The sequence below is a fragment of the Helicoverpa armigera genome, chromosome 16 (assembly GCF_030705265.1).
Source record: "Helicoverpa armigera isolate CAAS_96S chromosome 16, ASM3070526v1, whole genome shotgun sequence".
NCBI lineage: Eukaryota > Metazoa > Arthropoda > Insecta > Lepidoptera > Noctuidae > Helicoverpa > Helicoverpa armigera.
The window spans coordinates 7,516,638-7,535,243 of record NC_087135.1 but is presented as its reverse complement, the minus strand read 5'-3'; the positions used below and the strand labels follow the sequence as shown (position 1 = coordinate 7,535,243).

The following is an 18,606-nucleotide window of genomic DNA, read 5'->3' as shown; positions in this document are numbered from 1 at the left end:
GTACCAATATCCATAGGAACAACATTCTCAAACTTCCAAGTGAACCAGTCTAACCAAGGTGTAAGTATTGGGGTTGCCCGGGTTACTGGGTTGAGGGGTCAGATAGGGCAGAAGCTCCTTGTAAAGCACTGGTACTCAGCTACATCCGGTTAGACTAGAACCCGACCCCAATATAGTTCGCTCGGATGATGATGACGAACTTCCAAGTGAAGTTCGATCACTATGCCAACGTAGGCAATCTCCCGGTATAATTACCCAACGTTACGTACACAAATACATATAAAAATGTTTGCAAATGACTTTAGCACCAAGTTAGAATAAAATATTAGTACGTACTTGTATTTTGTTCCGAATCCGATGAAGAATCCAATATGAATACGATGACGTTTTTCTTCGAATCTTCTTATATCTTCTTTTGATCTTGTCTTCTACTTTACGCTTAAACATGATAACGAAGTAACAGAGAAACACTTTTGACTTTTCCGCTGCTATGGCGCACGAAAAAGGAATGATGTTACAAATAACTGACACAACAAGGTAGCCTATGGTAGGGTAGTTGTAAGTATTCAAAAGGTGGGTAAAGGACAATGGGCAGATTGGTATACCCCACCAATAGCAATGTCATATATATCATTGGATAGGCCTTTTTATGTAGAACAATATTTACTATGACAGCTTTGCTGAAATGTTTGTCCGTTCTGAGATATAGATCAAAAACTGTGCAAAAGTTAGAACTAAGTAATCTATTGATAACTCAAGTTTTTAAAGGAAAATCTAAGAACTACTAAGTGTAAGTCTTGTATGAAAGAAAATCAGATTACAGTATTGATTAGCATCAGTTTTAAGATTGTTTGTTATCTATATCTCAGAACGGACAAACAATAGAACAAAGCTGTCATAGTAAATGTTGTTCCAGTTAAAAAGACCTATCCAATGATATGTATGACTTTCCTATTGGTGCGGTTTCTCACTACGCCCAACATCCAGTTGGTACAATAAAAGGTTGAAATGCTACATAATAGTAACAATTATGGATCCTAACGGGCACAGTAGTACTTACAAGACTTAAAGTTATTAGTACTTAGATTTTCCTTTAAAAACTTGAGGTATCAATAGATTACTTAGTTCTAACTTTTGCACAGTTTTTGATCTATATCTCAGAACGGACAAACATTTCAGCAAAGCTGTCATAGTAAATATTGTTCTACATAAAAAGGCCTATCCAATGATATATATGACATTCCTATTGGTGGGGTATACCAGGTCCCATATATTTGTGCCCATTGTCCTTTAAAATCTAAAATACGTGCAGACTAGCTTGCGCAAGGAAAGGGGGACTGCACGGTAAACTTATCTGAAGAAGCGACGATATATAAATCACTATGGAATCACATGATAATACTGAGCACTTCCCAAAACTATAAACATTAAAAGAAAATGGGAGAAACTTAGTTTTTGTGTCAAATGCGTTCGTTACAGGAATCTAGCAGATTTCCAGTTACAGGCTTTATATCTATCAGATAGTAGCCAGATAACGCTAACTTTGGAAACACCGTAGCGGACTCTACATTATTTTTGTTGCCACATTTTATTTCAATACGTTCTTTAGTACTCTATTCATGCTTACATAAATGACGATTATTCCCTGATACTAAATCAAGTCCCACAATAATAGGAGGGTAGCTACGGAAAAACGCCAGCTTATGGTGCTGGTAAAGGAGAAAATTTTTATAGGCCACAAAATATAACGTTTATTAATGCTGCTATTGTATAGGTAATCGTAATAACAATAATTTAAAAATCTGACCTGAGGAAGCGCCGTAAGCCTTAGTTTATATTAGTAAAGGTTTTTTGATTTCATTTATATTATTTGGACTAAAAATAAATATTAAAGAAGTCTTCTGCGGTTCCTATATACAAAAACAATTTTTTGAAAGCTAGCTACCAACTGCTGCTTGCACCGACTGCATGAAATCGATCGATAGCTGAGGGCGAATCCGCATGCTGCTGCTGCTTCGATCCAAAGCGGTTTCACGTAAATAAATACAAATCTCTATGGTATAAGCGTTGCCATGGTTACATACGAATTGTTTGACATTCAGTGGTTATTTTCTTTCAGTATAGATTTTTCAGTAAAGAATAGATTAAGATTATTTAACTATTGTAATCTACATATTGGAAGAAAAGGTAAAAGTTATAATTTAAGAAGGCCAGTTTCCCAATCAAAAATAATAGCGCGCGCACTTAAGGGTTAAAAGTTTAATAGAAAACTTATCGGTAGGTACCTGTCTATCATAGCAATATATACGCGTTGTCCGCGTTTAAAAGCACATCGTGTGAGTTGATCACACGTACGTTGGTCCGGGTACGAGTCGGCCGCGAATTACAACCAAAGTCACGTTTACTCGCAAATATTTACACAAATGGTACACAGTACCCAAACATAACGCGGCAACGGCACTCTTGATTTTTTTTAAACAAATTATCATTTATTCAAAGTACAATTATGTTACGTTTAATTCAAATAGTGTTCCTGTTTATTTTCGCGTGGAATCAGGCCGGCGTTGCTGCACGACAAAAGGTAAAAATGTATTTAAATTTATTTTGCACGAAATCATCACCGTATCCAAACGTGTCGTAGCGACGATTATTTAATTCTCGTCCGAACAATATAGTTTGGTCTTCAATATAGTTTACTTTCGCAAACAATAACGATATCGGATGTAACCGAACGTTTTCGGGAAGAGCATCTTCGATTGTTGCCTAAGCATGGTTCAGATCAAGACCGTGGTAAATATTTGTAAATTATCATCAACATGGAACATGTTTACCTAAGTATGTAGTTTTCTCCTCTGCTAGAGAGATTTTCTAGTTTATATTTAGAATAAACTTGTTGAGTATTTGAAACGAATGACCTACTGGTTAAACATGTATCTACTCAAGTAGAAAGTGAAATTTCACTTCTCCCTAATTCATTGAATTTATTTTTAATTCACATTCACAGCTGAATCAATAATACCTTTTAAAATAAAAACTGATACAAAAGTAACGGTAGACTTTTTAACATCTACCTGCGTTAAATGATGGGTAAAACCGCGGGAACAATGGGTCAGTTTGAAATTATATCATATTTGATACTCCCATTCATCACTGTGAGATTGGCACATCAGCCAAACTCATTTGAAATTCAGTTAACATTGTTACTGAAAAGTTATAAAGAGTACCCAATATAAGTAACATTTAATCCGAACAATACTATATTTACCACTAACTGCGTATGAGAAAATTATCACAATGAGTACTAATTATCAGTTTTTGCGCCAATTTTCTCTGGTTAGCTTTTTGCGATCCGTGTAACAATTGACTTATTAACTTTTTCTTGATTAATCAATTGTGTTTGTTAATTGTAACAATCATCTTCATCAGGCACTTCATCAGGTTCTTGTATCAGGCACTTATTTTATGTTTCGAATGCCTATCTATTAAAAGCTACATAAACCCTTAGAGAAGAGAAGGTATCCTTGTGTTAAATCCATTCCAGTCCAGTACAGTTGCATAGCGTAGCAACATTCTGTTTATATATGACACAATTTATCAGTCTGCTAGTTAAAATTGCTACATGTTTGCTATGACAATACTTTCATAAACGAATGATTTACCTACATTTTCCAACAAAATGTATAATTTAAAGGCATTATCCACGTGCCAGCACATAATTACCCATACATTCCGTGACAAATAAATACATAATTATTTAAGTAGGTAGTACATGGAAAATGGGTGTAACGAATTGGAAACTCATACAAGAGTCAAATTACTTATTCTGACGAAACTTGACTGAGACTTTCTATAAGGTTACCCAATCATATGCTATTTCATAAATCTTCCTTGGACGAGAAATATAGCATCGAAGTCTTGCTATCAATAATATGTATTTACACTGTTTACATTCATTTTACTTCACAATAGAAAAGAATTTGTTTTACGAAAAGTGGACCCAGGATGCAACCCTGGGATACACCTAAATATAGATAAGAAATATAACGTTGTTTGGATAAGCTCCCTTAATTTATGAATTTGTTAGGTGACCTACTTATTAGGAGTACCTAAATAGATATCATACAACCTTTTAAAGCCATTAAGGCGTGTGTATTTGGCAGCACATAGGTACATACATACCACATGCCAGTGAGCTGAGGTCAACTTCTCATTCAATCTGGAACAGTGAAAGTTGTCCTGCACCCGCTACTTTGATCCTAACAGTTATTTATACCACATGTGTTACTTTGAATGTTTGGTTTACTGAACATAACATCAAGGTTTTAGATTCAAGGCATTGGGCAGAGAGCTACAACAAAGTTCTTGTTATTTCTATGAATTGAGGACGAACTTCAATGCTGGATGCTATATACCTAGAAATATTTGTAACTTCTCTCAATTCTTTTCTGGAATTCTGATTTTCAATTTATCGTGATTTCAGAACAAAACTTTTACATTACGATAGGTGTTATAAATAATAATAGGTAATTATTATTTTATATTCCAGGTCCTTGTCACCGTATATTACGAGAGCAAGTGTCCGGACAGTAGATACTTCGTGAGGGATCAACTGCAGCCAGCAGTTAACTTGCTCCACAAATATATAAGACTAAAACTTGTACCCTTTGGAAAAGCTCATGTAAGTAGGCCCTGTGATTTTAGATACAACTAAGATAATAATCTGCCTAGCCTTTTCAGAACTATGTTCAGTTCGGCTTCAAGTCTAACTGGATGCAGCTGAGTACCAGTGTTTTACATGGAGCAACTGCCTATCTCTCCTTGACACAGTTACCCTTGCACTCCAATACCCATTGGTGTGACTGGTTGTCGGACTTTCTGGCTTCTTACTGCCCATAACTTCTACCAAATATGTTCAAATGAGAGCCTCGATGACCAATCCTTGGCAACTTTTAACATAATAATGTTTATGGGATTACTGCTCAGTTGCAGTACCTATTAGGAATATTGAAATTAAAATAGGTATTTAAAACATTTCAGAGTATAGACAGAGGTCGCAATGGATTCAAATGTCAGCACGGGCCTTCAGAATGTGCCGGTAATATGGTGCAGAGCTGCGCGTTGGATCTCATGCAGGAGCGAAACGACGTGGAAAAGGTTTCTTATGTCAACTGCGAAATGCAAACAGAAGCTGGAACTAGGAACGACATGCGGGTACGACTGTTCCTGTTTTAGTAGCTATTTTAACTCTTTTAAGTATCAATTCCATGATTTCTTCGAGATGGTGGGCTTCGCTTATGATCTTATCGATGTTAGAACGTACCCACTTCACTTTCAAAGTCAGTGCTTTAAAATTATCCACATAGGTACTTAATTTTTCGGTCACCGATCTTGCTATCTAATCATTCACTGGATGCTTTTACAGCATTTTTGCCTTTACGCATAGGGTATCAAAATACGTCACGTTTTTTAAATAGAAATTAATGTCTGTATTCTGTTGGTAGAAAATGCTGCCGTCAGCAGTATTTTGCTATTTATTTGACTACCTTAGTCGTGTACTAAAATATATTAAAATTTGGTGACCACCACGAGACTTTGCTATCAATTTTTTGTCTTTTGCCTCCTCATTGACACTAGCGGGTTCTTATATGTTAATTGTTGAATGCTTATTTATTACCACTTATGCGTATAATTTCAGTGCGTTGTCGAGGCAGGCCTGAGACCGTCTGATGTGCAAGACTGTATCAGGTCGAGAGGCAGATCACTGCAACTCGAAGCTGAATACCTGACCAATCAGATAAGGCCTAGATTTATACCAACTACTACTCTCAATGGGGTAAGACCACATTTTTGCAGGAACTGCGAAGTTTTGTATTTTACCTGTGTATTATTTTTGCAGGGGATTGCAGCCTAAAAAGAAGGAGAACCGTATGAAACAATATTGTAACAAAATTTTGATACATCTAATGAGCCAGTGCCCCCAACTATAGCTAAGCTGGCCATGTCCTTATTACAAAGATCCTCCTTTTTATGGTGTAACTCAAGGAAATATTCTTGATACAGTCAAATGATCAAACAGTTCAACTTACATAAAAAGCTCCTAAATTCTGCAGTCGCCTACGAAAAAGTGATTGTGACTGTAAAATAGGCATGTTTCTATAATATTATTTGTCTACAGGTTTTCAAACAAATAGATCAAGATTCTTCATTGAGAGACTTGACAGCAACGTTATGCACGGTCATCAGAGAGGGTCCATGCGCGCACTACCACTCAATGTTACGCTACATACTCCTTTGAACGAACAATAAATTTATACATTTTACCAATCATTTGCATTTTTTCTTACTGTCGTACCCCTCATTAGTAAAGCAGTCAAATATAAAGATTTAATTCATGTAAATTCTTTATTTCCTAAAATTCTACACGATTAAGTCAAGTAAATTATTCTTTTCCACTAATTTCACTCACAATCTAAGAATTAATGTGTTTAAAATTTGTATCTGTTATCACAACCAGAGAGAGAGAGCAGGAGCAATATTGACGGCAATAATATTTTAAGTTTTATGGATCCAAAATGTTTTCGGAATCATTCTACAAAACACCATATTTTCGTGACTAGGCGACAATTACTTGAATTTTTGGAGATATGTTTCAAGAAGGTTACGAAGGAGAATTGTCGACGATCCACCTATAATAGTGAGCGATATTCGTGTACACGCTTGGTACTCCTTCGCTGCCACAGTTCTCAGAGCCGAAAGATACGATGCCGACCTGAAAATTAATGAGAAACCTGTGAAAAGCAGATCCTCCATAATTTAAGGGACAACGCTTGAGCTTGAAGAAACCTAATATTACTATTTCACCGATCTCTCCTAGCTCTTTCCTATACACTATTGTATTTCAAGTTACAAAACAATGCATTTATCAGATGAAACTACTGCTACAATTTTGTTGAACGATCACAAATTTTAATGAGGGTTTTTGAAATTTTTTCTGCCACCGGGTGGCGCCACGTATGCGTCTGGTCCAAACAGCTGTCAAATAGTATGGAATTGTAGGTGCCGAACTTATTGTTTATTGAAATTCTGTTATATTGGAAGTGTTATTGATTTTATTATGGACTACGGTCAGAATAAGGTTTCCGAACTAAAAATTGAGCTAAGAGAGAAGGTGCAAAAGTCACTGGTACTAAGGAAAAGCTTGTTGAAAAATTTGTTAACACAATATGATTTAGTTTTTTTTATTTACTCAACCGCAATAGTAAAACAATAATGCAGTGCTTTAATTATAAAATAAAAAAAAAACACTAAAATCGTTCACTATTCATAGTAAAGATAAGCACTTTGACAGTTATTGGACCTGACGACTCGGTGCTGCCACCTCGTGGATTGCCATTTTAGAAAACCCTCATTGCTACAGATAGGTTCTATCATTCAATTTATGGTCAATGATAAAGTGGAAACAAACAATAAACATGGAGGTATCTCTCACCTGCACATGTTTTCCATCTCTAAACAACAGTAGAGGAGCTCCCCCGAACCCTGAACAAGCATCTTTCCCCTCCTCGCCTCCTGCGCAGAGTTGTCCTTCGTTCACAGGTACCGACTCCCCGAAGACACGCTCACAGTCTTCTAGGGGAACTAGTGGAACTTCCAGTTGTTGTTGTCGGCTTACCTGGAGTTTAAAATGTTATTGACTACATTCGAAATGAATGCTTATGCTATTCAGGTTAAAATACGGGTGCCTTGCTTAAAACTGTTAATAGATACAACACAAGAACGATACAGTAATGTGTTCATTTTATATTAGGCGCAGTGAAGTGTTATAAAGAGTGTGTTAAACTCTAGACCATAATTTAGAGTTATTATTCTGCATTGTCTATTAGCAACTTAGTTAATTTTCCTCAATCATTATTTCATCCACGGAAACAGCAAGATTGACAGAACAAATGATACCATCAAATTCACCGTCCCATCGAAATTACTCTCCCACAATCACGGTCGAATTCAAGAGCAAAACAATTAGCTTGATACATGATACGACATTATAATTACCAACGAACAGATGACTATCAACTCACCACGTTGTTTTGACCGGAGAGTTTGCCCCAGCCAACGAGTGATGCTCGTTCATTCAGGGGCCCGATTCTCCTAATTTTACTTAAGCGACCTTCGATTGACGTTCGACTCGATTCGACTGAGAGCCAATCCCGACTCGATTACTATTGAAGCGTATGTGGCATTCCGCTATTTTTTCTTTGAAATAAACGTTTTTATCCTTTTTTGTCATTCAATAATGAATCATTTTGTCTGCAAATGATTTACGATTGCAAAATGATTGTACAGCAAACTACCGTATAGACCAAAATCATCAAAATAGCAGACCAATCGCACACCAATCAAATGTCAATCGAATACGATTGGTCTTTTATTAGTAGCAGAATGCCCGATATGGTTAAAACTGCTATTGCGATCATATTGCGATTCGATTTCTATTAGATTTTGACATTATTAACTTAGGAGAATCGGGGCCCAGTATGATTTCCGGCTTATCATTCAAACAGATCGGAGCTGCTGTCACTGGGAAAGAGAAAAATGATGATGATGACATGGAAGGGTGAGTGGCAGCAGGATGTTGGCTATCAGGCTGTCAGTCAACAAACTTGCGTTCAAGGGCAATGTGAAGGTCAATGTTGGAATGTATTTCATATTTATGATAATTGTATCAACCATGACAGAATTCAATTTTAATCGTAATTTTCTGGGAGTAAATAAAGAGATGATACAAAATGCTTTAAAAACATATTATTTTTGTGCTTATCTTTTGGTTTCTTAGCTTGGCGTATTGCATAGTTAAAATTCAAGCTAGGAATAGGTTTTTTAAATCTAAAAACATAGATAGAGGGGTTAAATCGGATATTATTGGTACGAAGCTTTAAGTAATACAACGGTTGAGACTAGAGCCTTATTTTATCCTGAGACATCTAGGAATGAAATGAAATACCGAAGCAGAGAATATATATAAGCTGTGGAAATAGTATAAGCATTCTAACCTGAATATTTAATCTCATCCTTCAGAATTATTAGCGCTATATCATGCCTGAATATCTTCTGCTCGTAGCCTGGGTGTACGATAACGTTCTCCACTTTGATGGCTTGAGTCGGTGGTGCGCAGAAGAAGTCATTGCAGTCGGGGCTGCGGCCGATGTCCCATTCACCTAACACCACCGTTGATCTTAAAAGGAAAACGTTTTTACTTTAGATTCGGTTCTGTAAGGCAGTTGACGAAAGTCTTTAAAAATTGAATGGAAACTGTCGTTTATATTATCAGTGTACCTGGGCCTAAGTTAGTTCATAATAGAGCAGAGAACTACATATAACAAAGATCAATTATAGTTTACTCATGGCCTTAACAAAAAAACAACCCAGTGCCTGTTGTTTGATGAATTTGCTGATATATGATTATAGAAAATTCTACCCATTAAGATTAATTGAATATGAAAAAAAGTGGCGATCTAATATTATAGAATGGTATTATTCAAATGGGAACTACATGATCAGATCTACGACCACCTTTTTTTTTAACGAGGTCAAAAATCATCAAATGACCCCTCCCGCTGTGGGTTAGCAGCGGTCCGTTAGTGTCAGACTCTTACTGACTAAAAACCGTGGTGTTCCGTCGTAGGCCTTTTTATGTGATAGGGCCGCGGTAACTCTTTCGAACAATCCGCAGCCCCGGCAAAACAACCCGGCAGAGACATGACCACCTAACGTGGTTTTAAAAAGTATCAGTTTTAGTGCTAGGTTTAAAAAGCATCATCTTGAAGAAAGATAGGTACCTAATGGACTAACACTATAGCCAGTACTAAAAAATACTAAAAAAACAAGTTTTATTAACAGAGAACTTCCAAAAGATAGATAGGTACTCACAATTTGTATCCTTCAGGTTTAGCAAGGGCACAATGTGCGGCTGTCAATATCACACGTTTTCCTATGATGGAGCCGCTACACGCAAACCTCACGTTACCCGTCTCTTTATCTAAGGCAAATAACAAAAAAAACGTTCTATTAATTCTTAGAACCAAGTCCAAAATATAGGTTAGTGTGTTATGTACGAATTTGAATAGGTAGGACAAGATAATAATAAGTTTAGCAACAGTGTAAGGAAAATCCCAGTCGACAATGACACTAATTTGAAGCCTCGGGGTTTAACTAACCGCTTATTAGAATATACCTACCATTGATTTATACATCATCTGCATATTATACTTCTACATACTTACATAGTTATTTGTTTGTACTTATTTCCTTACAATAACGTTCTAGACCTAGACGATTTATTCAATGGGAAAACCCAAAATCACAATACGAAAACAACAAAATCCTTACGGGAATATTTATCGGCCTTCGAAATCACGAAGATTCTTGGGAAAAAATCTGCGTACACGTATTGCTTGAAAACATGAAATAATGATATTATGATAAACATGAATGAAAACTGACAAACTTACTCTCACTCATCTCACAAGATTACTGTTTCCCATAATGAGCCACAACAATGTATTTGTATTTATGTGAAAATTCGGTGAGATTTCTGGTTTTGATTGCCGAAAACATCTTTACTACCCTACCCATTAAGTTAAAACTTTTAGCTTAAATGGCCCTCTAGCTCCAATAGGACCCACTCAATGAATTACTAATAGCAATCTAAAACTCTTTTCCGTACTTACGTGTGAACCCAACTCTAGCAGTCCAAGGCTGACTCCCAAGACCACTGTATTCAACTCCTCTAACCATACTCTGGCCACACTGCTCCATCCCATCTTGGAAGACCTTCCCACAGTCACAAGAAGGACAGCAGACATAGTCCTCATCATTTACATTGCCGCATATGAGTTGGTTGAGACGGTGGAAATATCTGGAATGGTTACTGATTTCAAAGATTGTTTTGCGATTGGGGATTGTTTGACACAATTTATGTTAAGCTAATGTCAAAACTCAATTTCTGATCGCAAAACAACGGATGATTGGTTATTGAAATCCACCGTAGAAGAAAAAAATATTTAAATTTGGAGAAAGGATGTGTACGGAGAGTGATGCTTTGCAATTTTTTAAAGTACTGGCTTTCATTGAGAATTTTACTTTACTTACCTATCTGATGAAAAACAAGAGAAGTCCATGAGGTCTTCTATCAGTGGACAAGAACTGACTGGTACACACGTTGTATTTTGTGGACATGGACCCTGAAAGGAGACGGTGATATATAAACTCCAAAAGTAGGGCATACTTCTCCGTCAAGGTATGGGGGTTGAAATGAGGATCATATAAAGAAGATGGGGCAATCAAAGAAGCTATGGATTGATTGTGTGAAAAAAACATGACTAGCAAGATAATGGTACTTGCGAGACGAATGCAGATAGAGAAATATGAAAGAAGAATATTTAAGTAGATATTATGATGATGATAAACAAAACAAAATTAAATAAAACCATAAACTCACTCGGACACTTAGAAGATCATCCTCGCTTTTGATTCCTCCCATCCCAACACTTAAACCTATACCTGAAAGTACGTAAACGTTTATTTAATTAATATTATGCTACTTTTTTTAATGTTTGAAGGCTATGTAAAGGACACGTCGTACTTTGTTAGAAATACAACATATTAATATCAATAACAACATATTACGACATTGTTTATAGGTAATGTTAACCCTTTCCCTTCCCGCGATGCAGAAACAATAGTTAAACAATATCTGTTTGTCGTAAAAATGTAATTCACAGGACAGTCTGAAAACCTTTTCCCAATGCCTGCAATTATAACTGCTTAGCACTATTCAACAATCTATACATAGGAAAATCCCTTTCGAGAGCTTTACCCCAGGTTACTTTAATTGGGCTGCGGGATTGTTCTAAAGAGTTACCGCGGCTCTGGTACATAAAAGGCCTACGACGGAACACGACGGTTTTTATTCAGTAAGAGTCTGGCACTCCCTCACCGCTGTTAGGGAGGGGTAATTTGATGACTTTTGACGTGGTTAAAAAAAAAGTTACTTTCATTCAATATTTTTTGACTTAATTGGTATATAAACCATCAGCCTCACGTTGCTGTGGTAGTTTGCCATCAAACATGGCCTTGATACAAATAAATGATGTTATCATTTCATAGCGTGGCCTGATCGAGGCTGTCTATTGTGTCATCGGGCACCTGCAATTATTGGGTGCATCATTTGTTTAAATGACATGACATGGGAAATTACTATAGGCCAAACGAAGTTTAGAGGAAAAATATGTTGCGTCACAGAAGAAAACTAATATATCCAATCTTTGTCATTATTCGAGCATTTCTCGAAAACGTGAAGACCGTTTTACTTCGAAAAAAATTAACATAGTATCTTACTCGGTACCTGTTTTACATCTTAGCTTCGTTACACATAAAATATGCAAAAAGCCATATTACTTCAAGTTTGTGCAATTTATGCCCAATTGTATCAGCCCTCATACAAATTAAATAAGGCAAAACTAGTCAATTTAATGATAACTTCTAATATCTTGATTTTATTATTTACTTACAGCGTAATTAAATCAAAATAACTGATATTAAAATGCGTACATTGTAGATAAAAACGCGCGCGGTGTAATTAAAATTAACATAAACACAATTGTAGGGTTCAAATGAAGGTATAATTAGTCTGAACTCCACAAAGTTCATGCTATAAAAATAATGATATCCATGTATCGTAAGTAAAGACGAACAGGCAAAGAATATTCAAGTCTTTACATAATTTAACTTAAGTTTAAACAATACTCAATACTCATTTATGCAAAACTATGATTTGATATGTTTCAAGGCTAGATTTAAAAACATCATAAAAAAAATAATTAACCAAAATATACTTACTTCCAAATTGAGCATTAGTCCATTGGAAAACACTTAAAAATAGCACAAAACAACACACTTTGATAGCCATCATTATTTTTTTACACTTATAAATAAAATTAATAAAAAAAAACTCCTAAAAGTCCTAAAATTCACGAAACATTCCCCACAATTATTGTTCTATAATTTTTATTTATTTTCACAATAATGGTAAACGATGATGGGTAGCCGTCAGCATCGTTAGATGGAACACAACAAAAATGATGCGGTAGAGAGCTTCATTTCGACCGACGCGTCGCGGTTCAGAGGTTGTGAATCTTTGGTAATCAACTTCAGGTGTTTGCTAAAAATATTTTATTCTTTTCGATAATCATCAATCAAAAAAAACAATCGACTACATAATCAACTTGTACCAGTCATTAGCGAGGGGGCTGTTTGTAAAGGAATCATCAATTATCGATCATCACTTATTTATCATTCCTGGGCTAACATAGAAATAATGCCAAACAAGAACTCTTTCTCTGAAATGTTCTGCAAATATTTTACTTAGGTTGCAAGGAAAACAAATAGGTATCAGAAAATGATAAAAAAGAAAATACGCAAAAGTAAAAAAAAAAGGTTTCTAAAGCTCAATTAATAACCTTGTACCTATCAAAAATATTCATACATCAAAATTATAATCGCTAAGTTATGTACAAAATATTAAAAACAGTTGAGAACCTATGCGGTAACATGATTCACCGCTACAAACGTTTGCCTCAGATTGATGCAGGCATTCACACCTATTCACCGACATTAATTCACGCGTATGCACAATAGAAACCACTGGTCAAATCCATGAATTATAGTAGAATATTAGACAGGAACAAATTATTCAAGCATTTTTATATGATAAACGAAAGACGGCATTCCTAAGTAGATATAATTTTCCATCTCATGTATCATGAATTGCTAACACATTTATTCAATCACCTAGGTGTTAACTAAATGATATATTGCAAAGATAAATTATAGCCTATTATAAAAGAATCTAACATAACAGTTTCATACCAATCCATTAAAAGCTTTAACAATATAAACGTACAAAGAACGTTCGTCTACGATTCACAAGGAACATTGCGAGCGAAGCGTGTCCGTCTAATCTTTGCAAAATCAGTTTTTATTACATAGTTTATTGTGATACGTTTTTGTGTAACGCTGTGTCGTTCACATCATTGGGCTACGGACAGTGGACTCTTAACAATGTCTTCGCTTCGTTCCCAGAAATAGAAGACCCGATTATAACTGGATCTGTTACCGCACAACGCTTTTTTATTAGGTTGTGTGATTAAATTTTGTATTGGATTGCCGAAATATGTACTTCTATTTTTGCAGACTTTGCAGACTCCTGCCTAATACTCTTAGCTAACTTTAGTTAATATAAAAATCCTTGTTGTAATGACTACGTATTAGATACGCTAACATGCCATAGATATTTCCACACACTTTTTATAAACAAAACCTACTTTCTGTTCATACATTCTAAAATGATACGGTACGGTATACAATGCTTTCCTAGTCCCATTGGTTTTGTGTTGTATTGCGAGCATCCGCGCGGGTCGTAGCCCGCTAGTTCACACTATGACATCAACATTGCACGTACCTAAAAAATTACTTCCTAATCAGATAATGGAACAATTTCATACAATTAACCGGCACGGATTTTGGAAATGACGGCACCATTGTTACTCGGCCTTTAATTTATGACACGAGGCTGTTTACCGTATAATTACTATTTTTGTGATGAGTAGGAGTACTACTTAAATGTGTGAAAATATCTACCTATTGCTTTAGGTTGAATCGAATGAAATCGCATCACCGATCCACCCAGTTGATGTCCACTGCCATTAATTTACTTAAATACTACTTACTGATAAATAAAAATAAAGAAAGTCAAAACATCGGGCAATTAAAGAAAATTGTCTCCATAGACCACATAAACATACGAAGCTATACTTTTTGAGTTTGATAACTCCAAAGAGGAATAAATACAATAGAACGTATGTCAAGTTTGAATTAATGTCAAGGTAAATCCAGAAAAAATGGCAAAGCAAAGAGCAATTATTTGATAAATTTTACAAGGACTGGGACCAAACATAATGTTTGTATAGTTAAATTCTAATATTGTAAAGTCTTTAAAAGCATCAAATTAGTGAACCATTTTTCAGATGACTACTAAATAGCATAGATTTCTCTTTAAACCGCTCCTAAAATGACAGACACACGCGATTACCATCACCATCCATCCAGTGTATTTTCAACTGACACCATGAAATTAGCCAGTAGTGCCTCCGAGCAAAATGTTTATTTCACCTACGTGTGTCTTGTCAATGATATCAAACCCGGTGGCACTTTTAATCCCAAATGTGGGCTCAATGAGAAAACATCACAAGATTTGATCGATGTTTCATCTGCCCATAATGAGGAGGTAAGTTGGCATCAAATTATCTAGCCATGAAATAATCTAGAACGTGACAAAATAAACTATGTACCTACTAATTTATTAGGTGAATCAGGAGGACCAACCTATACAAGTAGAAAGATCGAAAGCGCTTCACGAACTAGTGGAATCGTACAAGAAAGCAGAACAAGCTGACCAGAATGAAACTGACTCATCTACGCCATATGTTAGCAAGTTTTTGTATTGCTTTTGTGTCTTCTTTTATGGTTGTTTACATTTCTATTTTAACGTGACTTTACAATAGCCAACCACTACGTCGGGCGACGATAGCGAGTTATCGGAGATCGATGAGTGTAATTTCATACCCTGTGACAACCCAAACGTTTTAAAACTAACCAAAATGAAGTGGCTAACTGAGGATACCGAAGATGGCCCCGATTCTAGGTTTGTATCCAAAGAAAAAAATATTCTAAATCGCGGCGACTGTTCCGAATATACACTGACATGGTGTCATTCCAGAAAAGTAAACGCATTAACAGGTGCCAATTTAACTATTAAGAAACGAAGACCTGTATAATGTGCGAAGATGGTGAAATGTAGGTAATTTTTATCGAAAAACATGATTTTCACTGAGCCTGTCAACGTATTGGTAATTTTTCAGAATTGTGCTTACACCTGTGCTGTTTTCAGTTCACCATCGATTTCACCTACAACTTCGAGCTCTAACTGTAGTAAAGTTTCCGAAGATGAAATCAAAGAAGATGTTAATGGTTTGGGAGACAAATATTTGTCGACTATACTGCGGTTGGACAAAGAGCACAACATGTTTGGCTTGTCAAACATTGCCATAGTTGGAGCCAAGCCATCTAAGATGAAACGCAAGGACGATGATAGGCCTGTGTTTCATCAAACAGCTATCGTCCAAATATGTTGTGGCAAGGGTTGTTGCAAGTATAAGGTATGTTAAATTGTTTATAACCATGTCGTGCAAAATTGCACATATGAAAAAAATATTTATTGTATTTACATTTTTATTTCAGAGCAACACGGATCTACCATTATCTTTGAAGGGGGTCGGTATTGTTCATACTTCCTAGTACTATCTTTACAAAACATCAATTAAGTTCTCTCGTTCTTTGTAATTCTTATTCGACGTATTTCTACATTTCAGTGTGGCGGTTGTAGAGGCTGTTGTGCCGATCCATGCTGCACTATTTGTGTACCACCATGCACCCCTCCATCCTGTGTGGTGATTATATAACTTTTCTACTATCGTCGTTTAAAGCGTATTTTCATATTGTAATGTAAATTTTTCTTCTTATTTTTAGGAAGAATTACCACCGTGTAGTCCTTTCGTGAGTATAGTTTGATCTCTTCATAACCACTTCGTTTTATAACAGGGATTTTATTCACAACTGACCGTGCATCGTAATTTGTTTTTGCAGTGCTCTTCATGTCCAAGAGGAAAGTGTTCTTGCAAGGTCAGCAATAAAATTTTGCGAAGTAAAATAATAGGATTTTAAATTATTCTAAAATTATCCATAAATATTTATTTTTATTCTATGTTTTATGATTTTTGCAGTACACATGCAAACCTTCTAAATGCACGGTGGATTGCAGTAACTGCTTTGGCTTAAAGGTTTGAAAATACATTCGTGACGTACATTTGTTTGTATGAAAACTTATATAACAAAGATATTAATATTACAGATCAAATTGAATCGCAAACCAAAATACGAAGCTCCGGCGGTCGAATTAACTCCACGAGCTAGTTGCGAGCTACAAAAAGTTTGTATTGGATGCCTTGTTTTCCTAACTTGCCTACAGTCCACGCCAAATAAATTTGCAATTTCGAAGTTAGCCTCTTTAGTTTTTTTTAATTTTATAACTGTGAAGCAGTAGCCTATAGATATCAAACAAGCAAAGTTTGTCGGCAATATGTGTACGATCAAATGCACAAGGAGCCAAATGGCTAACTTCAGAATTACAAAATTATTTGGCGGGAACTGTACTTTAGCTACCTGCTGAAACTGAGTTTATTCCTTCCATCTAGCCATTGGCAGCTCGATCCTGCCATCACCTGCCTCAGTGCATTCCACCTTCTTCGTGCTTCCCTTACCTGATGCCCTGCTTCTGGCCGGCTCGACCCTCAGCGCCTTGCACCTCGCCAGCACGATGCTTCCACAATCCCCCGTGCCCGGCAGCTAGGAAACGTGCAAGAGTGTCTCCACCTAGGGAATATATTTGCCCGAAGGTAAATTTTTAATGCACCTAAATAGTAATTTAAGTTGAACATGATTAATAGCTTAGTTATTTTTATTGTAGTTATTTTTCGTTCTTCGTCACGTAAAAAAATATCTTTTTTTTTCAGAAATGCGTGGATGAGCAAAAGCAAACGAAATGTGATAATGATATTTGCCCTGGGGTAAGATAAATTACTTTACGATAATCCTTGAACATACTTCATTACTGCAGTAATGACACGATTAAAATAGTTTCAAGTCCCGGATTACCTTTGTGTATTAATTACTGGTACCGTGTGCTCTTTTCTAGAATAATCTTGTGCTGAGACGAGCTATAGAGAATAGATTTGGCATGCCACCTCCTTCAAGTTAATAATGGTTTTGCCGCATGACAATCATCCCTGTTGCGATTGCAAAACGGTAAGTGGTAGCTATTGAGGATGTTTACAATAATATTGAAGCATTGCAGTTATTTGTATGTGTTCTAACTTTTAGGATGTTGATGGCTCTCATAAACAAATAGAAGAAAGTATTGAAGTTAAAATACATGGAAAAAAGAAGAAAAAACCCGTAAGTTGATCTTGTTTATGCGTAAGTAGTTTTTTTTTGGTTGGGCCAAAGAAGATAATTTATTTGCTTTTACATATGTAGCTTATTACATTTATAAATTCAAAAAAACAGTTTCAGGATATACATTCATATGAATTGGGTATTGTTTCAGAAACATAATATTAAATGCGAATGTTCGAAGCCCGGGTGTGCCAGTTGCTTTGTGAGTAGACCCCAGGTAAAGGAAAATACTTAGTTATATCTTAATAGTTTTACGATGGTTACAAAATAGTAATTTTGTCTGTATCTTCGATGAATGTGAATAATTGGGAAGAGTCGTGTTCACTTTGAAATAGGTTTTTTACATTATTTGCAGAAAAGAGAAGATAGCGGAAATTAAAAAAGTTTTATTAAAAACTGCTGCCGAGTCGATCGAAGCGAGACTTTAGCTGATCAAGACGAATTCAGGCAGGTATGTGTTCATCATCGGATACCTAT

The 18,606-nt window shown here is 35.9% G+C and overlaps 3 protein-coding genes across 3 annotated transcripts; 2 read left to right on the top strand and 1 right to left on the bottom strand.

The window, feature by feature from the left end:
• Nucleotides 1–2,330: 2,330 nt before the first annotated feature.
• LOC110379355 (gamma-interferon-inducible lysosomal thiol reductase) lies at nucleotides 2,331–6,327 on the top strand. Its single transcript, XM_049844367.2, has 5 exons — nucleotides 2,331–2,581; nucleotides 4,547–4,678; nucleotides 5,038–5,211; nucleotides 5,696–5,833; nucleotides 6,176–6,327. The coding sequence occupies exons 1-5, from the start codon at nucleotides 2,507–2,509 to the stop codon at nucleotides 6,293–6,295; spliced, it is 639 nt and encodes a 212-aa protein (XP_049700324.2). The 5' UTR covers nucleotides 2,331–2,506; the 3' UTR covers nucleotides 6,296–6,327.
• Nucleotides 6,328–6,537: 210 nt separating this feature from the next.
• LOC110379357 (CLIP domain-containing serine protease B4) lies at nucleotides 6,538–13,122 on the bottom strand. The gene is made up of 10 exons (XM_064038671.1): nucleotides 12,898–13,122; nucleotides 11,498–11,559; nucleotides 11,149–11,240; nucleotides 10,728–10,915; nucleotides 9,928–10,036; nucleotides 9,051–9,232; nucleotides 8,535–8,577; nucleotides 8,079–8,136; nucleotides 7,490–7,672; nucleotides 6,538–6,769 (listed from the first exon to the last, which is right to left on the bottom strand). Exons 1-10 carry the CDS (start codon nucleotides 12,968–12,970, stop codon nucleotides 6,659–6,661), a joined length of 1,101 nt encoding a protein of 366 aa, XP_063894741.1. The 5' UTR covers nucleotides 12,971–13,122; the 3' UTR covers nucleotides 6,538–6,658.
• Nucleotides 13,123–14,885: 1,763 nt separating this feature from the next.
• LOC110379359 (uncharacterized) lies at nucleotides 14,886–18,346 on the top strand. The gene is made up of 16 exons (XM_064038683.1): nucleotides 14,886–15,016; nucleotides 15,084–15,343; nucleotides 15,423–15,542; nucleotides 15,621–15,760; nucleotides 16,007–16,274; nucleotides 16,357–16,389; nucleotides 16,488–16,565; nucleotides 16,645–16,671; nucleotides 16,762–16,797; nucleotides 16,899–16,955; nucleotides 17,027–17,104; nucleotides 17,370–17,570; nucleotides 17,688–17,741; nucleotides 17,870–17,979; nucleotides 18,055–18,129; nucleotides 18,281–18,346. The coding sequence occupies exons 2-14, from the start codon at nucleotides 15,128–15,130 to the stop codon at nucleotides 17,930–17,932; spliced, it is 1,371 nt and encodes a 456-aa protein (XP_063894753.1). The 5' UTR covers nucleotides 14,886–15,016; nucleotides 15,084–15,127; the 3' UTR covers nucleotides 17,933–17,979; nucleotides 18,055–18,129; nucleotides 18,281–18,346.
• The last annotated feature ends 260 nt before the right edge of the window (nucleotides 18,347–18,606 follow it).